A 24664-nucleotide genomic window follows, 5' to 3' on the forward strand; every position below is an offset into this window, starting at 1 on the left:
AATGAAGTGATGAAAGTAGAGGTACTGCTCAGAAACTATTTTGATTCACTGACAAATACTACTTTAATAGCTACAGAAACTGAATGATTAATTTAATATTTTCTCTTCTGATTAACTAGTAGCAATAACAGAGTCCACATATGCAAAACTGAGTTTAAAAAACAAAAACAGGGCTTCCCTAGTGGCACAGTGGTTGAGAGTCCACCTGCCGATGCAGGGGAAACGGGTTCGTGCCCCGGTCTGGGAAGATCCCACATGCCACGGAGCGGCTGGGCCCGTGAGCCATGGCCGCTGAGCCTGCGCGTCCGGAGCCTGTGCTCCGCAACGGGAGAGGCCACAACAGGGAGAGGCCCGCTTACCGCAAAAAAGAAAAAAAAAAAAAAAGTGAAAAACCAAAACAAATCCTGAAATTGATCAATATTACAAGAGACAACTTCTCTCTTACGACTTTCTTATTTTAGATTATTGGTGAATCTAGACAAACTTATGCAAAACATTCTAAGGCTCAGATTCTGAGGAAGCTAATTTTTAACCATTAAATCTTGACCACCTATAAAATATAAGTTGCTGTAAAATAGATGGTTGTTCTACAATGCAGTGGTGAAACAAAAACAGAAGAGTCTGTGCGAGATGGTTTAAAATGTGAAATGTATACATATGTAACTATTGAAAGATGGAAAAATTATAGAAAAGACCTTATAAATTAAGTTTAGCTTACTTTGGGATGCAAACTGCTTAGGGATGAAAGAAGAGGAGGAGGGGAGCCCCCAGAAGATACATCTATGAAATGAGACCAAGTCGAAGTGGGGGAAATGTTTTAAGAAATGTGAAAAGACAGAAAAAGCAATCTATGATGTATGGAAGAGATGGAAGATGCACTACACTTACGACAGATGGAGACCATTGGATACTAGATACAGCAAGGGCCGCCATCAATATACATGAAGGGATGAGCTGATGGCCTTTGGAGAACCAATGTGACCTCATAAGACCCAGGACAGCAATGCTCAAAGCTTGGCGGCACCTATGTTATGGCCTTCATCCTGTAGTGGGCAGAATGAGGCTGTGATCATGATAATATCTATTACAAAAACCATCAAAAGAAAGGAAGGGTTAAATGAGTTCATCTTTAGAAATGTTACTTATTTTTGTTTTAAAGGATAATAAATCCAGAAATCTCAACTTTATGTTCAGAAGCCCAACCCAACCTAGAAGCCAAGAACTACATTAGGATTTTCATCTTTAACAATAAAAATACCTAATGCTGTAGGAGGCAACCATCTCTTCTTGTTTTTCAAAGATGGACATATTTAACTAGTAGTCACGTCTTTTTTAACCCAATATACTAAATATAGTAGACTCTTTAAAATACAGTAGGCACTTTACATTAGGAGCTCAGATGCATCATCTTGAAATGAAATTCATGATGTAATTTAAAAGGAATCAATACAAGTACATAAAATCTAAACTTTTACATGCAGATATACTCTGAATAACTTGTTTGTGGTTTTTATAATCTGATAGTATAGAAGTAGAAAAATATATTCCTTTGGATGGGAGAAAACTATTTTTCTATAGCCCTGTATTATGAATTAGGGTCCCAAAGGTATAACAGATTTACTGTATTTAAGACGGAATTCCCCTTTTCTTGTTTCTGTGCCTATTATATAAATTAGCCACCTAAACATTACTGCTTGGAAATACTTCTGGAATGAAAAAATACCTAAGAATCTACTATAATTTCATAAACTTGTGTGCCAAGCAATAACACTAATTTTATGTATGGCTCGCTACTCTCTAAACTGTGAGACTGCATGTTAGAAATCATAATAATAGCTATTACTTATAGCACATCTACTATGTGTCAGGCACTGTCCCATATGCTGTATAACTATTAACTCATTTAATACAGAAACACCTATGAAATATGTATTGTTACCATCCCCACTTAACAGATGAAGAAACTGAGGCAGAGAGTTACTTGCCAAAGGTCACAAAACTAGTAAGAAGAACCAGGGATTCAGATCCAGACATCTGCTCAAACCCTGTGCCTTTAACTTTCATGCTAGATTTCCTGAGCATTGAGACAGTTAATGAGAAACTCTATAATTCAATCATGTGACAGTGATAAAACTTGTCAGCCAAAGGAATTTTAAAATATTAATTTCTGTACCAATTACTTGAGGCAGGAGGTGGTATTAATTCAACAAACTTATGAATCTCTAAGCCTTCTGTGAATGATCAAGTTGATGTATCATTTCGTTTAAAACAAAAACCTCTTTCTGAGGTTTAAAAAATAGTTTTTAAATTGTTTAAAAAAATTAAAAATTGTTTAAAAAAATAGTTTTCTAATTTTCTTAAGACTTGGATATTTGGAGTTTTTTCCTGGAAAGCAAGTGAGTTATAATAATAATACAAATAATTAAAATCTATTATTTCAAGGAAAAGTATATTATTTCAAAAGTCCTTCAAGATAACAACCTGTTTTTGACTTAAAGAGTAGAAATAACATTATGGACTTAGTGTGTACTCAGCTTTAAAACTGTTTAAGAGGCTACTCATTTAAAATAGTCTTTACTTAATATCTGGGGGGAACTCCCCAAATTCAATTAGTAATAGATTAATCATGTTATCTTACCAATCCCTCAAACTGACTTAATACTATGGATATATTTCAAAAGCGAGAATGGGAATGAGTTTAACAAACACAACACAACAGTTATGGAAGTTACATTTTTCTCTGTACAGTCACCAAATACAATTTAAAATGCTAAAAATGAGTGTATGACTAAATGTTGTCATTGTTTCTAAGATAGGAATGTGACTAGGGCAATATTTTGAACTAAAGATATCTTCTATAACATTATTCTGAAGGTCTCATTTGAGACCAGACAGCAGCTTAAGAATTAAGAGAATCCAGCTAAAGGAAACACATGTAGAATAATCATAGGATATGGAGCTCTTAGGCATATCCATATGCCTATATCCATAAATCCATATCCATAAATTTATCAGTCAATATCCTTAATCCTTTAATTACACACACTAATACATTCGACTCCAAAGCCTAAGAGAAAACCTCAGAAAGCACTTAATGTAAATGATTGTGCCCCATATTACAAACTACCTGCCTTATTTATAGCCATAGCCCAGCTCACAAGATGGATGGAACTCGAAGACTTCAGGAATCTACTGGCAAAAGACACCAGGGAAATATAACTGTTGGATGCTAAAACTTGCATATTGTGTTGCTCTTGACAGGTTCTCCCTATGGCTGTGGTAAGTTTCTTTAAAACGCAATCTAGGGTTCTGTGTCCCTAAAGAATAGGACTGTTTTAACAGAGTCCCAACAAAGAAATGAACTACTTGTAGTCTTTGAAAAATACAATCTATAAAAGCTTAAAACCAAAGCGATCTCTTTTTTACCAAAAATATGAATTCATTAAGCATCATTAAAAGTAATGTGATTTGTGTACTCTTAAGGAGTTTTTAAAACCAAGTTTATTCTTTTGATTACATAACAGGGAAACTAAACCTAGCTTCCTGGAGAACGATGAACACTTGCATCACTAGAATGCGTGACTATAGATGATTACATGATAACGGTCCTATGTTCAGTGTGCTGAATATAACTCACATAGGTCTGAAATCCTATCCATTTCTGAATTTTTTCTTTTACAACAGACAGCAGATAATATTAATCCTGTCAGTGCAGAGGACTGAATTGAGCGGCCTGCTGGTATGACCACTAGCTATCTCCTTGCCTATCTCTTCCACTAGCTTAAAAGTTCCTCAAAGGAAGGAATTAAGAATATTTTTCCTTTATTACAGTCACTAGCATGATGCCTGACACACAGTAAGCCAGGTTCAACAAATAAGCACTGACTCGATGAATTTGTTAAACAGAGCCAGCTAAAATGGATATTTTTACTCCCAAAGTTTTGTTTAATTTAAGGCTCTCAATTTTTGCCTAGATTGGATGATTACAAATATTCTCTTTATTATTATTATTATTAGCCAATTTTGGTTCACAATACAGAAGTAAAAAGCAAGATGCTTATTCTATTCTAAACAGTTTGGTTTAATTTGGTTCAAATTAAACTTAAACCTATTTTCACTGCTTGCCTTAACATAAGCTAACAACACTTTTCTCTTTAAAATATCCTTTAGAATAATGTTTGTTGGGTAAATTAAGTGACCTGGAATCTTCCTTTATTTAATACTTATTATGGCAATAGACATTCAGCATTCAGGGATTAGCAGGAATTGACGAACCTAAGTGCAAAGGAAACTTTAATGACTAGGAATCATTTTAATAAAAAAGATAATGTGATCAATAGCCAGATAATATACTTCAAGTTTTAAATATTTGATAATCAGCCATGGATGATAATGAGGCCAAAGTCACGAGCTTAATCTGCACACAGGTAATTAGTTTTGTTTTTACAGCATGGACTGTACCCTAACCTAAGCTAGGTAGCAGGTGTGGGGCTAAACACATAAGAAAAATGAGATGAGAGAACAGGGGTCAACACAAATCCATCTCCATTAAGTTGACTCAGACTCTATATACAAGTAGTGGCCAGCAACGTAAATGACAGTAGCTTATTATTAATTTAGGAAAAAGTCCACAGGCCACTCAAAAATTATTTCAGGTTCAAATTTTCTTTCCATGTACTTGGGATTACATTCTATTTATAACCCCAACAATTCCCAAATCTCAATACTAAATACGGCCACATGTATGCATTCAATTTCTAAAGCACTGCTATATTAATAGTCCTGTAAGTTACTAGAATTAATAAAATCACAGTTAAGCAACCTAAGTTAAGGTCATGGAAGAGCTAAATCTATACCACTAATTTTCAAGTGGCAGTGGGCAAACTATAGAGCCCTTAGGTCTCTTCCTGGAGGCGTTTTGAGATAAATTACTCTCAAACACTAGGGTGCAGCAGAATTCCCCGGAGAGCTTGCTAGAAGCTCCAAGCCCACTCCCAGAGATTTTGTCTTTGCAGGTTGGAGACAGGGTCCAAAGAGCTATTTTATGAAGGAGCACGCATTTTAGTGATTCATGTGAAATTCTGGTCCAGCTTTGAAGCTTTGTCATAAGCCCAAAACATTAACCTAGAAAAGGAGTTTAATTTTTGTAACTGCCTCTTTCTATGCCAATCTGCCTAACAGACAAGACATATTTGAGGATATAAAGTGTTTATTGTTCTACAATTCCCTGTATAGCCTTTATTTTTGAAAAGACGAGTTAAAAATAAAATCGGCATTAATAGCATAAGAAGTATCTGTTCAATATGTCCATCTGAAGAAAAGATACCTAACGCCACTGGGTCTGGATTGACAGGACTCTGCTGCCTGGAGTGGCTGCTGCTACCGCTGCCGCCCTTTTTTAAGTCCTCAGCATCGCTGTACCGCCGGATCCAGTAATTCAATTCCTCCCGGTCCGCTTCCTGACATCGCCTTAGTACAGTGAGAGATCGCCTTGTTTTTTCTACCATGTCCATTATGCAGTTTAACAGCTATGGAAGAAATGGGCAGGGGGAGAAAGGAAGGATATATTATCAATCACCACAACTCATAGACTTTGGTGGGTAATGAAACAAACTATTTTAGGACAATGAAGAATGCTATTTTATTCTGAAGGCTTCTGTCTAATATTTTCAAAGGTTAGATTTGACACAGAGATCCAATAGATGAGTTAACTCAATAGGAATGAGAATAAAATGTGGGAGGCATGACAGGGATATTTCAGCTGAAGTAAACCCATCTTTCCAAATACTAATCCCATTACTGGATAAAATAAATAACTCTCTACAAATAAAACAGCAGCCCACTGATCTGGCTTTAGGGAATCCTTTCCATGATCTAAACACTTCTCTTATATAAGTGGCCTTGATATCAATTTAGAAATCAAATCCTATATTCTACTTTAAACATTCTCATTTATTACTTTTTCAAGGATGGCAGAAAATACCTTCAAAGCATCCCCACACTTTTATCATGTCACCTCACTCCAGCTGTTTTCAAAACATTTTTTGAAATGATTACCGACATCTTACATGGTCAAGATGTTTCCATTCCTCTGCCCATTCTCTGTCTGTCAGTCTGTGATCAATCATTTCTTCTTGACGTGTGCCATGCAACCCTATAAATATAAAGAAGGTTGAATCACCCTAAAACATTAAGGACATAATCCATATGCGCATAGGCACTTAGCAAAGACTATGTGGGCAAACTAAAGGATGTGAAAATATATTCGATTTTTGAACGGAGGCATGAGTCATATTCAGATTCAGAATTACCTCATGGGTCTCTCATAGAATGATAAAATGTTAGAAAACTAGAAGGAATTTTAGAGGTCATCTGGTCAGAACCATTTCTTTTACACATGAAGAGATACCAAGCCCTGAGCCAGTTATCCATATAATGTTCCCTAAGTGAAAATATAAATATATCCTGAATCTTAATAAATACAAGAAACCACAAGTATACATTAAGTGGTTTCAAAGTGTGGCTTTCCTGAATTAAAAACGAAGATAGCATAAATTGTTTTACATGAATAGGGATATGCTTTTCTAAAACAAGCACGGTAAAACTATTCCACATTTCAGCATAGTATAAATGAACACAATCCTATTACATACACCTTCATGATAAAATTAGGCCATGAAGAGAGGGCTTGCATAACATAAAAGCAAAATATACTCATTCAATTTATCAAAAAGTAAAAAATAAAAATAAATTGGACATCCTCTATGAAAACAAAATCAACATACCAGATATAATTTTGCACAAATACCATAAATCCAAGCTAAGAAACTAAAAATCCTAATTTGTAGTCCACAACATAAATATTAATGCTCTTTAGCATCACAGTTAAGATGCTACCATGAAAAGGTAATAAGGAAACACTTACCAAGTGAGAACAATAGTAACGAACATGAGCAATTAGCCAGGATGCTTATCAAAATAAAAAATTAATGTGTCTTCCTAAAGGGACAGGGTGAAAGAAAGGGTCTAATCAGAGATACCTAGAAACGCGTGGCTCTTCTGACAAATTGTGTAAAACACCTCATGTTCTACTATCAAGGAAAGGCACTAGGCTATGGCAAGATTTTCCATTTTAAACAATTAAAACTATTTATTTTAGTTGCCAGTTCTCACTGTTACTCTGAATAGCAAATTAAGTTTGACATGGTTTAGGCTTCTATAGACACCTAGGCTCTTTTTCTGAGGGAGTTATGTAGGAGTTAAATGACAATAAAAGTTATGAGACACTGCATTCCACTTTTTATGAAATCTGAGTGGTTAGAAATCCCCTTTTAGCTGATTTAGGGAAATAAAGATAATGAGTCACATGACTTTTTTCAGCCAACCATGAAAATACAATTTAATTTATAGCTGATGGAAGTGAGCACATACATGTCAGCTTTCTCAGACTAAATTAAAAGCTAAATATAAAACACTGCACCATTCCTCTCCAATTAGAATATATTCTGAAATACATTTTTAAAGCTAAAATTGTCAATGCCACCTATTGGTAAAAAAGTAAAATTGCAAATAAGCTTTAATAATTTGCATAATAGAAAAGACATTGGAGAAGAGTAATATTTAGTTATTTCTCTGTTGTGACAATTTCAAGTTGAAATGTTTGCAAATATGTTATTTTTATTGACTTATTTTTTGCCTGTGTTTTAGGGAAAAAGCACTACCATTGAAATGAGTCATCACAGAAAACAACTGGAGAGTGATAAAGATATAAATGCGGTGTTAAGATTCATGATGGAGGCTTCTTACTATATTGGCCTATATAAAGACCAAGAACTTCAGAAGTCTTAAAAGTTTCAAAACTTCAGCAGATTAAATCAATAGTGACATGAGCTCTACCACTGGGAATAATATTAACGAGCAATAGGATGTCTGTGGCTAATGGGATAACAGCATTTGTGGAACAGTGCTAAGCATCATCTCACTTAACAACAATAGAAAAATAATAAGTACATTAGAAACATGTTTGAGCCCAAGTACTTGGTGAAAAAATACAGGTCTCATATGTTTGCTGCTTTTGAGCTCTGAAGGTCATTTGTTGGATACAGCCAAATCTTTAAAAAGAAAAAATAAAACAACTCAAATTTTTACATTTATTAATTTTTCTATTTCAGATACTGAAATATTCATCACCACACAATTTTTATTTATATCCATAATACCAGAGGGATGTACTAGGGGAAAGCAGTTCAGACTCATTAAAACACATTTTCATTTGTGGGCAATCCGACACTAATGTTGAGTCTTACCCAATTCCTAACTAGGCTGAAACTCTAAGTTTATTTATAAACTAATGCTGCCTGTAAAATTATTTTATTAAAAGATTCTAGTGAGTACACGTCTCGGCAAATATGTCTCTACATATAATAGACATTTATAAATCGTACCAGACTAAGTATACATTTATGACCATTTTTATATTCTCAAAATGGCGGCCTGATGTAACACCATGATTTGTTACTCATACGTCAAGGTTTTACTTTACTTTAACACATAATAAACTAGGCCAGACTTCAGGGACGGTTAAGTAGTTGCGTATATTTATAAAGACTACCGCTATTAGTTTTATAAGCTAATATAATTAAAAGGTAAGGAACATGGTCTGATAAAAAAATCACATAAAACCAGTGGGTACAGATATAACCCATAAAGGAATATTTTATATTACTAGATGAAAACATAATCATTGAATATAAGCATAATTAGTTCCTTGTTGATTACTCTGTAGTGTACTGGAACTAATATTTCATAAAATAGAATCTGCTGCATTTCCTGGCACTTACAAAGCGGGGTATCTTGAGTTGGTCTTACAATGACCTGGTAACTCCACTTCTATTTGAAAATAAGCAATCATGGTTTGAGGGCATTAGTCATAAATAAATGGCGAGGCTTTTGCTTTGAAGGGAGCTGTTATCGCATTTGATTTCAGGGTCAAAATATCAGTCCAGACTGAGAAATAACATAACCATTTTTGAGAGCTCTTCGAAATGGTACCTGAGAGAACATCAGACAGATTGGTTATTAAGAAAGAACAAATTATATGCTTAGCCATTTGTCTGACACACTATATAAACGTAGAAATGATGTTGTGGGGAAGTGAAACTACTATTTTACTATCTCACATCCAGGGCCTCCATCGTCCCTCCCCTCAACCTGACTCTCCCTTTCTGCTTTCTAAACATTTGGAGGGTTGTGTTTTCAAGCAAAAGACCCTACATATGGAAGCCCCTATGTCCTACTAACCTAGTTAGAAGTCTAACATAAACCTCTGCTCACCACACGCTCTCTGCCTGTGGCTAAAAAAAATGTTGTCCTACTACTCAGGCAGGGAACTGGCCGTGCTTCCCAAGTTCTGAGCCTTCAGCTCTGTGTTCTGCTTTTCTACTTGGACTTCGTCCTGTGCTGCTTCCAGTATCTTGCCCACCAAACCGTCCCATGTCAGGGAAGTTTGCCAGCAACCAGCTAAGAGGTAAAGGCAGTCCTGCTGCTGGACAGCATGGATTCAGGGGACAGAAAAAGACTAGAGAGAGGGCTGACTATTGCTCTCAGTTTATCACTAAGTTGACTCACGAAAAATCAAGACTTCAAGAAGCCCCAGGAACAGGAACAGTGCTCTAATGCTATCACCTCAAACACTGATCATGTATCAAAACTTACCTATTCGTCTTCCTTCTCATTTTTCATGGTGACCACCTGTTCTTTAGAAGACAGTGTCTCCTAAATGCTTCACTTCCAACAGTTTTATGCAAAGAAGGAATGAACACAGGCAAACAGAACACGTATTTACCCAAACTCATTCCCTTCTTTGGTATTCTGATCTTTGACACTAAATTGTCAACACTAAATTGAATCACTGACACTTCTAAGTTGGAAAACAAAAAAAAGTACTAAATCATTCCTCAAAGAACATCTGTTGACTTAAACCACAGACATAATAATACCATATTGTATTTTTCAAATACAGACTATCACAGAGACTGGAAAACTCCAAATGAACTTTGAGACTATCTGAAATAAAAGATAGAATGAAATAAACTGATTTTTTAAAAATACTTGTGGCAGACTAACTACATACGAAATCCCTCATATTAAAAAATAAATTAAAAACTTGTTTTGCGTATGTTAATACAGTTCAAGAGGTTGTATTTAGATGTCCCCCCTCCCCAAATAATAACCTGCTGTCCCAAAGAACGTGAGTAATTAAGAGAGAGAAAGCACAGCTGTTAAAGGACACAGTAATACCAACAAAGTTTTCTCATAAAGGAGACACTACATAAAGAAAGGGAATTTTTACCCCATCACAGATATCAAGCCTCAAGTTTAGCTGAGAAGTAATGATGCAAGTCTTGAAGCATACAGTCCCAAAAGAAGTGAAGAGATCCTTCAGTCTTACCCATAGGTCTGTTTCTGTCCCTGAGGTCCCTGTGGCTGGGGTGTCGATAGGAGTCCCTGTAGTGGTGGGCAATGGCCATATCATCCAAACGGTAATGCTGAGGTGGAGGAGGGGTGGGGTGAGGCAGGCCATTGGGCTGGTAGGATAAGCCATTATTTGGACTGTACCGCTGGCCTGGGCTAATAGTGCATGGTCGCTTGCTTGGATGTTCTGAGTGCAAAGGCTCTCTGTCAAAGCCATTTTCTTTGGTTCTGAGGGAGGAAGAAAAAGAGTTTGTTTCATAATGTACTCAGAAACCAGCATAGTTTGGACACTCACATTTGAACTTGTAATATAAACAGAATATTCTTTTACTGGCCAGAAACTTTCTAAACTCAGCTTCCTAGACCTGTGGGAATTCACTAAAACCCATGCTGAGGCCTAAATGATCACATGACTGCACAGGAGAAAATGTTCCACTTCTCATCAAATTAGCAAACATCTTTCAGTTGAAGTTCATGTGGTTCGGTCACAAACAAGAGGAAGCCTGATCTCCACTCTGCAGATAACATTTTCACTCAAAAGCAAACACTTGATTTCTAACAAATTACCCTTGGAGCAACTGTATTTGGTGAAGATTCATCAAGGTACAACAGCGTCACTCTTTCAGTGAATTCTTCAGGTATACCTATTGCACCGATCCAAGCTATGTCTGACTTCCATGTCAGAGGACATCTATGAGCTGTGTTGTTCAATACAGTAGCCACATGTGGCTGCTTAAATTAAAAGTGAATTAACAGGGATTCCCTGGTGGCGCAGTGGTTAAGAATCCGCCTGCCAATGCAGGGGACACGGGTTCGAGCCCTGGTCCGGGAAGATCCCACATGCCGCGGAGCAACTAAGCCCGTGCGCCACAGATACTGAGCCTGTGCTCTAGAGCCCACGAGCCACAACTACTGAGCCCGCGTGCCACAACTACTGAAGCCCGCGCACCTAGAGCCCATGCTCCTCAACAAGAGAAGCCACTGCAATGAGAAGCCCACACACCGCAACGAAGAGTAAACCCCGCTCGCCTCAACTAGAGAAAGCCCGCACACAGCAACGAAGACCCAATGCAGCCAAAACTTAAACGAATAAATAAATAAATTTATTTTAAAAAGTGAATTAACATTAAATAAAGTTTAAAATCCAGTTCTTCAGTAGCAATAGCCACATTGCAAGTGTAATCGCCACCTGTGGCTAGTGGCTATGGTACTGGACAGCACAGATACAGATCATTTCCATGATGTCAGAAAGTTCTATTAGAAAGCACTGATCAAACTGAATTAATTAACTTAATTAATGCAATAAAACAACGTAATGTCTGGGACTGACATTACCTTGGGCTACCAAGACAATCAATCAGCAGTCATACAGAGCTAGCTGGGATTAGAAGAAAGATTGGGGCAAACCCCTTTCTTTTAAAGTTGAGGAAACACATGCCCAGAGAGCACAAGTGACCTGCCTGAAGTCATGAGATCTTAGGGCAGGGCAGGCACACCCTGACTGCATTTCATCATGTGATACACAAAACTGTACTTGTCTTTCAGAAGGAACACATCCTATAAATGAGACCTGTTAACTGCTCCTAGATTCTCAAACAGAAGTAGGGTTAAAGAAATATTTTCTGACTGAACGTATCCCTAAGAGATGAACTCAGTGTAGTCTGTAAGATAGGAATGCATCACCTCCACTTTGACTGCAAGCACAGCTCCCAAACTAATTTTTTACCTAGTAGCTGGCTCTCCTCACAAGACCAGCTTTCTATCCTTAGACCAGTGGCAGCATCTATTTTCCCTGGGAAATCTCCCCGTAAGAATTCTACCAAATCACAGTAGCTACAGATTTCTGAGTGCCTTTTTTTTGGCCTTGCCGTGTGGCTTGTGGGATCTTAGCTCCCCAACCAGGGACTGAACACAGGCCATGGCAGTGCCTAACCACTGGACTGCCAGGGAATTTACATCTGCACACCTTTTTTTGATTTTAGGTTGGTTAGGTTTAGATACTTTAGACACTTTTCCCACTTTCCTAGTGCCCAGGGATAGTCTTTGTCTGATAAAACTGGAGGGATGTGAATGGAAACTGACTTGACAACAGAGATCATTTAGGGGCTAGAGGATTCTACAATGAATCGCCCTTTATGTCCCTTTAGGGTAGAACCCCAGTGACAATTTGCACACATCAGATTATAAAGGACAGAGAAGTTAGAGATAGAAAGTACAGGCACACTAAGAACTGAGGGAAACTGCAGAGTTCAATGGGAAATGAATATATGCCCAGTACATGCTGGTGAAAGATGTTCTGGAGCCAGGTGACTGTCCAACACTGGAAATGCCAGCAGGGCATGGTCCCCATGGGAGTGTCAAACAGAAGTCTCAATGCTGCTCCTGTCAAAGTATCTACAGTAAAATATTCTGACTCCGTACATATTGATCATTGACCAGACTAAAATGTCTCAAACGTTACAATGCACTGCTTCAAAATAATTTTTAAAAGTGAATGGAAACATTCTAGATATATATCTTCGAAGAGGATATTTATGTGATTCTAATCTGTATTTCCATATCCTACACATTTCTGAATAATACACTTCAACATTCAATGCATAAACATTTCCAGCATAAATCAGTTGGAAAATACTGAAGACTATTAGTAGCTATGAATATAATGTCAACACAGCACCTACCTTACTGGCAGTGTGGTGTAGTGGAAAGAGCACTGGACTGGGAATCAAGAGACCTGAGATTTAGTCCTGGCTCTTCCACGACTAGCTGTGTGACCTTGGGCAAGTCACTTAACCTCTCTGGACCTCAGTTTGCTCATCTGTAAAATGAAAGGGTTGGACTAGATCAGTGGTTTTCAAACTGTGCCACTTGAGGTGCTTAGGGATTCTGCAGGCAATAAAGAACTTTTACCCCAAACAATCAAGATTTAAAGGGCCAGAGGAACCCACTTATCATTCTTATCTATTTTAAAAGTTGAGGTTCCATCTAAGGTTTCATTTCTGAAGGAAAAAGCTGCTAAAATCAAGTTTGAAAACCACTGGACTAGGATAATTTCTGAGGTCCCTTCTAGTTTGAAAACTCTGCAATTCAGTTATTCTATATTTATTTCTAAATGTCATTTGTACAGCACAGGGGATATAGCCAATATTTTATAATAATTATAAGTGGAGTATAACTTTTTTTGTGCAAAAATAAAAAATATTCTCTAAATACCTTATAGCAGCCTAAATATATAAACATCAAAACATTTCTAAATATCAAAACATCTTTGATCCAATTGTGTCAAACCAACTCAACTTACTGGTTTTGTGTCTCCTTGTTCAAAGATAACAAGAACATTCAACACTGGAAGAATTCTTACTATTTTCAAAGTAGTTAGATACGTTATTTATCTTTGCTGTCAGATCAACCCTCTGATCAGTGCTATTACTTCAATGAGCCTGTATTGAAGCTTTTTTCCCTCCTAAAGCAAGGACAGTAATGTCCTAAGAAGCAGGGCTAGCTCCTGAGTCTGTCCTCTCATTTCTATCATGTCCTTGCAGTGACAGTCCCTATTCTGGGTCTTATCACTCTTGCAGCTATTGAAACAATAAAGCTCATCACCTCACAGAGGGAGGTATATTTCAGCAGCAAAGCATTCAAACGGCCCACATAAATAGTTATGAGAAGTCTCCCTGTGCTTCCTCCAACCACTCAAGTCTACCTATAAAGCCAACCCTATTCAAAGGATGTACGTCCAGAAAGCTAACCAAAACAACTTAATTGCTATTTGTTTGTCTGCTTCTTAGAAATGCCTAAAACCTCATTTGCTTGGGGGCAAATTCCAAATCTGAATGTTTCTTACCTTCTCACAATGTATTAGGCAAAACTAACAAATACTTTTCATTGTCCCATACCAGCATACTCTCAAAATAACTCAAATTCTAGTGGGAAGTCTGTCATGTCTCATGGGTTTCTAGAAGGCATTTTTTGGTTTGTTTTTTATATTCTATCTCCCTTCCAGGAGAAATGTTCCTCAATATAACCTAACTACTTCAACAATTAGATGCCAATCACTTCTCTCTCAGGGTCTGATGTCCTAAGAGTAGAAGACTGCTCAGGACTCAGCTATGTGACCCTGAGATAACCTGGCTTCAGTTTCCTGCTCAGTAAAATGAAACTGATAAGAAACAATACCGTGTTTAAGAAAAAAAAAAAAAAAAAACACACTTAAGAGACAACCTAATTTACACCTTACCCCACTTCAGGCTGTTCTCAGCTCCTCAAAACAGAGGCTGTAAACTGACTTACTTGAGAAAGACAACAAACTTTTAAAAAAACTTTCCTCTATATAAAATATTCTAAATGTCATAATAGGCTAGTATGCACTGACAATTCCTTAGTAACATGAAAATGGGGAAGAATGAAGAAAGAAATTATTAAGATCGTGGCAATAACTAGAATAAAAGGACCAATCAATTTCTTACATGACAGGAACAGACATAAGTTTTTTTCTAGATTCAAATGTTTTTTAAGTGCGGAAAACAGCACTAAAAGATTGTTCTAGGGAAAGGCAAATTGGTATAGCATAATAAACCTGAGAATGGCAAGGAAGAAACTTAAAAATTCTGATATTAGTCCTGTTACAAATAAATACATGCCTTAGGTGCTGACTTCTCCAACTGACCACACGTATTTCAAACGGCACATGTCTAAACTGACCTTGTCTTTCTCTGGTACTTCCTTCACCAGTCAATGATGCCACCTTTTACTTAGCCACCAAAACAGAAACTTGGAAGTCACTCTATAACTTTCTTCTCCAAAAAAAAGTCCTGCTGATGGTCTCTGGCATAGGTCCTTCTGCCCTACCTCAGGACACATTATCTTGGCCTTATCATGCCCTTGTCTTGCTCTGCAGGCATCTCAGCCAGAACCAGGGCTGAGATATTGGCTGAGTCTTTAAAAAAAACAATTTTTTACTTTTATTTTAGAAAGAAGCATATATCTAAATCTCAGGAGGTGACAGTTCTGTTAAAGTAAAGCCCAAAGACATTAATAACTTAATCTTAAACAAAGCTTCCTTCCCTTTTCTAACACATGCAGTTTGTTAAGGCTTCCACAGAAAGACTAGACACTGAATTAAAGGGCGGGGGAGTGGTCATTTAGGGCATCATATTTTCAAAACACAACTCAGTAAAAGGTCTCTTCAGGAATTTTTAGGAAGTAGATTGAGTTTAGATAAGAATTTTATATAACACCCTATATTGGTATTGAATAATGTATCTGAAACAAAATACATTACAAATTCCCCTGCTTCCTTAAAAAGAAAATCAAACCTGATTCTTCATGGACAACCTGCAGTGATTTCTATGTTTGCAGAAATATCACCCTGCAGGAAGTGGGATGTTCAGATGGTGAAAAACAAAGCACTGAGTGACACAGGACCAACACTACTGGGCCACATGGAAAGAAGTGCCTTCCATCTCTCTATTGCTAAACCACAACCTAGGAGATAACTTCCTAAGAGGCGGGCTAACACCTTCTGGAGTAAAAAAGAGAGATGCAGGTAGATGTTGGCCCCTCCAGACAAAAACAAGATACCTGGGCCCTTAAGGATTACAATATGTGGGTTCCCAGAGCCTTCCCTCCCCCAAAGAGAAGGTGGAAACCTTCAGGCACATGTCCCTGGAGCTCTCCATCTGCTGAACAGTCAGACTGACTGGGAGCGGCTGTTCCCTTGTCTTCACTAATTTCTGACCACTGCTGAAGTATTCAGTTGCTACTGCTCCTGCTGTCTGGAACCACATTTTTTTTTTTTTAAATACATCTTTATTAGAGTATAATTGCTTTACAATGTTGTGTTAGTTTCTGCTGTACAACAAAGTAAATCAGCTATATGCATATATATATCCCCATATCCCCCCCGCTTGAGCCTCCCTCCCACTGTTCTTATCCCACCCCTCTAGGTGGTCACAAAGCACCGAGCCGATCTCCCTGTGCTATGCAGCAGCTTTCCACTAGCTATCTGTTTTACATTTGGTAGTGTATGTATGTCAATGTTACTCTCTTACTACATCCCAGCCTCTTCTTCCCCTTGTCCTCAAGTCCATTCTCTACATCTGCGTATTTATTCCTGCCCTGCCACTAAGTTCATCAGTACCATTTTTCTAGATTCCATATATATGCGTTAGCATACGGTATTTGTTTTTCTCTTTCTGACTTACTTCACCCTGTATGACAGACTCTAGGTCCTTCCACCTCACTACAAATAACTCAATTTTGTTCCTCTTTATGTCTGAGTACCATTCCATTGTATGTATGTGCCACATCTTCTTTATCCATTCACCTGTTGATGGACAATTAGGTTGCTTCCATGTCCTTGTTATTGTAAATAGTGCTGCAATGAACATTGCGGTACATGTATCTTTTTGAATTATGGTTTTCTCAGTGTATATGCCCAGCAGTGGGATTGCTGGGTCATATGGTAATTCTATTCCTGGTTTTTTAAGGAACCTCCAGACTGTTCTCCATAGTGGCTGTATCAATTTACATTCCCACCAACAGTGTAGGAGGGTTCTCTTTTTTCCACACGCTCTCCAGTATTCATTGTTTGTAGATTTTTTTTAACATCTTTATTGGAGTATAATTGCTTTACAATGGTGTGTTAGTTTCTGCTTTATAACAAAGTGAATCAGATTTATGTATACATATATCCCCATATCACCTCCTTCTTGTGTCTCCCTCCCACCCTCCCTATACCATCCCTCTGTGTGGTCACAAAGCACCGAGCTGATCCCCCTGTGCTATGCGGCTGCTTCCCACTATCTATTTTACATTTGGTAATCTATATAAGTCCATGCCACTCTCTCACTTCGTCCCAGCTTACCCTTCCCCCTCTCTGTGTCTTCAAGTCCATTCTCTACATCTGCGTCTTTATTCCTGTCCTGCCCCTAGGTTCTTCATAACCGTTTTTTTTTTTAAGATTCCATATGTATGTGTTAGCATTCGGTATTTGTTTTCCTCTTTGTGACATACTTCACTCTGTATGACAGACTCTAGGTCCATCCACCTCACTACAAATAAATCAATTTCATTTCTTTTTATGGCTACGTAATATTCCATTGTATATATGTACCACATCTTCTTTATCCATTCATCTGTCGATGGACACTTAGATTGCTTCCATGTCCTGGCTATTGTAAATAGTGCTGCAATGAACATTGTGGTACATGTCTCTTTCTGAATTATGGTTTTCTCAGGGTATATGCCCAGTAGTGGGATTGCTGGGTCATACGTAGTTCTATTGTTGGGCCCATTTTTGGATTGTTTGTTTTTTGGATATTGAGCTCATGGGCTGCTTGTAAATTTTGGAGATTAATCTTTTGTCAGTTGCTTCATTTGCAAATATCTTCTCATATTCTGAGGGTTGTCTTTTCGTTTTGTTTATGGTTTCCTTTGCTGTGCAAAAGCTTTGAAGTTTCATTAGGTCCCATTTGTTTATTTTTGTTTTTATTTCCAAGGATTTTGCTATGATTTATGTCATAGAGTGTTCTGCCTATGTTTTCCTCTAAGAGTTGTATAGTGTCTGGCCTTACATTTAGGTCTTTAATCCATTTTGAGCTTATTTTTGTGTATGGTGTTAGGAAGTGTTCTAATTTCATTCTTTTACATGTAGCTGTCCAGTTTCCCCAGCACCACTTATTGAAGAGGCTGTCTTTTCTCCATTGTATATTCTTGCCTCCTTTGTCAAAGATAAGGTGACCACATGTGTGTAGGTTTATCTCTGGGCTTTCTAGCCTGTGAAACTATGCTTTCTTATTCTAATCTGTCATCTACACATTTCAACTGGAGCCCTCTAATTTTTTCTTTTTAGTGAATCAATCATGGCACTTTGTTCCTGGCTGCTTTCATGGCTGTAGGTGTTTCAGAGAAACACTTTTTAAAATGACAGAAAGAAAGTAAACAAGAAAGCAAAAAAACTCTTAGGGGAGAGGGCCATTTGCTACACTACTAAAAATGACTGTATTAAGTTTAATTTTGATTATTTATTTGTTCAACTAGTGTTTTGTTGTTGTTGTTTTGTGGTGTTTTGCTTTGTTTTGTTTTAGATAGCCGGTATGTGTAACATGCACTATCCTGAGCTTTACTGGACATACAAAAGTAAGCAAGACATGATCCCCAACACCCTCCCCTAAGATTATGGTTTAGTAGTAGACTTAAATGCTTTTTGGAAGTGTGCTAGCAAGAAATATTTTTACCATAAACCCAGTTTAATTAGTGGTACAAGACTTCCATACTGCTACGCAGGACCTGAACTCAGCAGCTACCATAAAAAGAGTAAAAAGTGGTATGGGAGATCAGAAGGAGAAAAGATCACTACATTTGAAAGAGCAGGGGCTATGGAGTTGGCTTCAAATTTTGGCTCTGCTATTTGCTGGCCATATGAACTGAGGAGGCTTAATCTCTATGAGTCACAGAATAGGGGCAATTATTTCAGAGCTACTGAGAGGACTATATGAGAGACGCTACATAAAGAGCCTAACACATATTTGGCATTCAACAACTTAACCAAAGCACTTATTTTTCAAGCTGAGGCGTTCAGAGGCTGGGGTATTACAAACAGTTATAAGAGTGCGGGCATTCAAGTCAGAGAACCTAGGGTTTAGAATCCCATCAGTGCCTCTCACAAGCCATGTGACCTCAGACATATTATCCAGCCAGCCTGAACCTATGCAATAGGACTGTCAGGAAATAAGTGCTGTGTGTTCATATGTAAATTATTTAGCATGGGCCTGGCACATCTTAAGTGCTCAGTAAATAGTAACCATTATTATAATATTCATGATTGGGAAGCCTTCATTCAAATAGTAGAACCTGTCTTGAGTTAGCTTGCCAAGTATGAATAGAATTATTATATACAAGAACTGGGGCAAAGAACAGAAACCATCAGTCAGAATACAGACTAAGGCATGAACAATGTTCAGCAGAGCCAGACCCTAGGACAGCAGCAAAAATAAGGCTAGCAAGTTTACACTGAGGCTGGAGTATGGAGATCAAAATGTTCTCTACAGCCACACAATCTTTCTCATCATGTAAATGCAACTTAATGCAATTTCACTAGAAGCCTCCACAATTGACATGACTAATACAAAAAAGAAAAAAAATCATTTCTACAGGGATGATTACTCTCTTCTTGAAACCGATGAATGCATTAAAAAATGCAACACAAAACAAGAATGTGTGAATATAATATAAACCCCTCATATTTTTTCACAGAAAACTGAATGCGGCAGACAATAAAAATTTAATTCTTATTTGCATAGTCAATTAATTCTACCATTCCTTATAACTTTTCTTTTCTTTTTTCTTTTGGCTGTGCCGTGCAACATGTGGGATTGTAGTTCCCCGATCGGGGACTGAACCCGCACCTGCTGCATCGGAAGTGCTGAGTCTTAACCACTGGACTGCCAGGGAAGTTCCTACAATTCCTTATAAAGTGCATCTATCTTTTCTCTTTAGAAAGACAAAAATATTGAAATCTCATTCATTTTGCAGAAAAGGAAAAATGGATTTAGTAGGTTCAGCTGCTGTGTGCTTTGCTAACAAATCTTATACATTCAACCAACACGGTTTCAAAATGATTGCCTTATGACCCTCCAACATTCAGTGTTTTCTAGTTTACTCATTAAGCCAGGAAACCTGGCTTACTGTGAATCCTCTATCAGTATAAAAATTTATAAAACCTCAGAATATTATACTGTTGCATTTGCCCACATAAGCAATTACAGAGAAAAATAAATGAGGGAAAGTAAGGAGGGAAAAAGACACAATTCTTAGTTAAGCTTTCCTTGTTTACATTCTGCACATTAAATCATATTTTGTGCAACTGGAAGATTTCAGGTAGGTAAATTTCTCCACTAAGAAGCTCTGTAACTTTAAGCAAGTTCTTTCATCCTTAGTTTTCTTAAGATAAAGGATTGGCCTCATAAATCTATAAGATTGCTCCCAGCTAACAAATTACATACTTCTAAAGCTCAAGAAAATCTTTTTAGAAAATAATGTTTAATAATTGGGGGTGGAGGAAATACATATTAATGCAACCATGTGGCCTTCATAATAAAAACCAAGATGTGTTAAACTGAGAGTAATTTAAAGCATAATTACATTAAAATGATTATATATAAATATATAGATATAGAGATAGATAGATGAAGGGGATTAATATTTAACATAAATCACTTGAAATGGGGAGGAAGGCAGTGGAGACAGCGTTACCCATACAAAACCAATGATCATTCGATTTGATTTAAGCCAGGAAGATTCTGAGTCAGAAAATCGGCATGACAGGTGAGAGCACAATGTTAAAGACAAATATAACAAAAGCTGCAACATCAAAGCTGTGGGAAAAGACATCAAATGATAATTAACAAAAAAAAAATGTATCCTTTTAAACATAGTAATTTTTAACTATTTTTGTACTCTCAAAAAAAGGCAGCCTTTGTCTAACTGTTCTTTCCCTCCTCACTCCATTTGAAACTGTGTTTTCATGACCATCATGGTGAGCAGTTTTAAAGAGGATTCTCAACTTCTAGTCTCTGTTTGAAAGTGGTCTCTTCATTTAATCAGCTCCAAAAAAGGTTTGTATTCCCTTCCTCAGCTTTTCCCATCACAAAATGGCAAGATAAACAATAAACTTTTACATATGAACAAAGAATAGAAATCAGAACTTTCTATTAACTTTCTCTAATATTTTAGGAAGAAAATAGCACAATTTTTAAATGAAAATTGTCTCTTTCTAATTTGGGTTCTAAGTTATTCTACCACAGACCTACAAATCTAGTATAGTTGTTCAGGGACTCACCCTAGATCTATTTTTAAAAAGAAGTAGAATAAATTTTACTGTTCCATACAGGAAAAAAAAAAAAAAATTCATAGACTTCCCCAGAGTATTCATTTCTCTGTAAATAAAAGTAATGCTTAAAAAAAGAAAAAATATAACCAGTGACAATCACATTTAAAGATGAGAAGTTCCATTTGCCAAAACCCATCCCTGAAATACGTGAGGACTGTTTAGTAGATTAAATCAGCAATCATCACAGAATTTAAGCCCGAAAGTTGTAAACAAAATATAGAGCGCTCTTTTGTTCGTGACATGTCATGAACAAATTATCAAAATGTGTTTTCTCCTCAGGTGTCAGTTTTTCCCTCTTTTAGTGACTGATGGTTCCCAGTGTTATTACAGAAACAGATTGATCTTTTTAATGAGCCAGTTTAATAGACTCCAAAATCTCACCGTGGCTGCTCATCCATGTCAGACCATATGCACCGACAAAACATTCAGTAAAACAACAAAAAAAAGCTCTGCTGTCACACAGCTCCATACTCTATAAAATTTCATATAGTAGATCTGGATATACAGATAAATAACCAGAGAAGAGGAAAACGCACATGCAAACAAGATGAAGAAAATATATGCAAAGAAATAGTAGAGACCCATATTTTCTTGGCTCTGATCAAATTCCCACAAGATACAAATGTATTTACACAACATATTCTCATTACCCTTCCTCCTAACTCTAAGGAAATCCATTTGCCATCTTTCCATTATAACGCACACTTCAGCGTTCCACTTGAAAAAGAATGTTCCACCCAAAGAGCAACTGTGTGAATTCTGACTCCAGCAACTGTCTATGGATAACCAGAGGAAGAACACTGAAGGCTCTTTTAAGAAAGTTCTACCTGACTGAATGCAAACATGCATGCACACACAGCTACAGATCATCAAAACAAAAATGCTGATTTTCTGTGGAATTTATATGAAGTTTCCATATCAATGTTAGCACATTGCCAAGGGCTTACCTCAGCACTGTTCAAGGGAGGTCTAAAGTCACAGTATATTCACATATAAAACACTGGGAAAGAACCAGTGGAGAAAGTGCTGGGAATATAGAGAAGTGGATAAAGCAAATTTTCATTCTGCCTGTTACGGTTACTTAGCAGTTAGAGTTTCTAGAATAGATTGTGTCCATTTCCAATTTTGCCTATAGGATTACCTTTACATTTATCACAGCTATCTAAACCTTTCCCTGTTATCCTCTCCTCCACCCAAATAAATGTTCTTCTTCCCAATTTTCCATCTAGTCTCTCCTTAATTTCCTTTACCACACTATCTTGGAAAAATGGAGCTGAAACATCTCAATACCAGCAGGTAGTACTGATTCCCTGCAGGGTAAATGGTTAGGATCAGACAGGAATACACAAGTGAATCATCTATCTTTGGGCTGCTTCTTGGTTTTTAGTATCATGTGGACACACCACTCAGACACCTGGATTAAGCAGGTGCCTTTAAAAGCTTAAGTACTAAATGCTTAAGTACTAAATATGATTATGGAAATACAACTTGTGAAAATAAGAAAGTAGCACTGTTGGTAGGTCATGTATGGAGGCGGGTCTACAGTGCGTCAGAAGTAAACTAACGTTTAATCTTTTGCTTTAGGCATTTTAAACTATTAAGAGATCCTATGTCAAGAGGAGAAAAATTCCAGAGATTGTAGCATAAAAACTGCTTAACAGAGGATTATGTAATAACTGTATGTAAACTGGCTGGCTTTTAATAACATTCTGATTTGCAAAGCAACTATACATTTAAGGGTAGCTAAGTTGGTCACAGATAGATGTCTCTGAGCAGCTCCAAGGATCATAAGCTCCTAGGAATCTGTGCCAGGTTGTTAACCTCTCAAAGGCTGGTCTACGCTTCCCTGATAAAATGCAGAAGGAGTGAATGGATAAGTAGAAAAAGGAAACAAAGCATAGGACAAACAAGTTTCTGAATAGAGTTGCATTTTAAGATTCTCCATATTTTACAAATACTATGCAAGATGCTGATAAGACTTTATATTCCTGGATTAGAAAATATTTATATATGAGGCTGAGGTATTCAGGAAAATTATTTTAGTAAGGTACATTGGAAGTTTCATGTGTATGCCTTATTCAACAACTAATTTGTAAGGTTTAATGGAGAAGGGGTTTTATTTTACATTTCTTAGAATTCTCAGTTATTAGAGCAGAGTACCTGATAGAATGAATATTGACTGATAAAATTTTTCAGCAAAAATGTCATCTATAAGTTCTATTACTTAACTCTTATCTTCACTCAGTCCATCTAGCTTCCCAGAAGTTCTTAGTTCATATAAAATCCAAATTAAATAGCTATTGCATTGTGCTTTGGCCAGATTTCAAAACCATCATGTTTTGAGAAAACTCAGAATAACAAATTTCCTAACACTGAAGGGTAAAATATGTGGTTGGGATGAATTACATAGTAAATGATAATTTTAATACAGGGATACCCTTGGAGATAATGTATGTTCAGTTGCAGACCACCATAGTAAAGCAAATATCACAATAAAGCCAGTCACACCATTTTTTTTTGGTTTCCCTGTGCATATAAAAGTTATGTTTACACTATATTGTAGTCTCTTAAGTGTGCAGTAGCACTATGTCTTAAAAAAAATGTATATACCTTAATTTAAAAAATACTTTATTTGTAAAAAAATGCCAAAACAACTACAATAACATTAAATATTACTGACCACAGATTACCATAACAAATATAATAATGAAGAAGTCTGAAATATTGTGAGAATTACCAAATTCTCACAGAATTACACCGAGACACAAAATGAGCAAATGCTATTGGAAAAATGGTGCCAATAGAGTAATTCCATGCAGAGTGCCACAAACTTTCGATTTGTTTAAAAACAAAAAAAAAAAAGAAAAAGAAAAAAGAAAGAAAGAAAGAAAAGCAGTATTTGTGAAGCACAATAAAGTGCAATAAAACAAGGTATGCCTGTATTGACTGTGTGTCTAACAACCGTCAGTGGCACTTGGCATATCTGAATATCATTCATCTTTACCTTTTCCTTTAATATTGCAAGCAGTGGTGGTGACCATTTGTAATGTATAGAAAAATCAAGTCACTAGATTGTACATCTGGAACTATCATAGGGTTGTAGGTCAATTAAACTTAAAAAAAAAATTACAAGTAGCAAAGATTAACCTGCACAAAAAGCTAATTGACACAGGCCAGAGACTCATCACCCTGTAACACCCCAGGCCAGAGCAAGATTCCCTAGATGGCCACTCTAGCTTATTATTATTTTGCAAGAGGTGTCGGTCAGCAGTTTAAACATGCCATGAAACATGTCCTCAT

The 24664-nt window shown here is 36.8% G+C and overlaps 1 protein-coding gene across 1 annotated transcript in view; it reads right to left on the reverse strand.

Annotated features, from left to right (window-relative positions):
* The window catches only part of RUNX1T1 (RUNX1 partner transcriptional co-repressor 1), a gene marked incomplete at both ends in the record, with an annotated part of 126341 nt that overhangs the window by 18470 nt on the left and 83207 nt on the right, over positions 1-24664 (reverse strand). The window contains 3 exon segments of the mRNA XM_082858849.1: positions 5327-5528; positions 6069-6154; positions 10451-10701. Of these exon segments, the coding sequence (XP_082714975.1) occupies positions 5327-5528; positions 6069-6154; positions 10451-10701 (539 nt within the window).

Source organism: Leucopleurus acutus (genome assembly GCF_964270905.1).
Source record: "Leucopleurus acutus genome assembly, chromosome: 17".
Classification (NCBI taxonomy): Eukaryota; Metazoa; Chordata; class Mammalia; order Artiodactyla; family Delphinidae; genus Leucopleurus; species Leucopleurus acutus.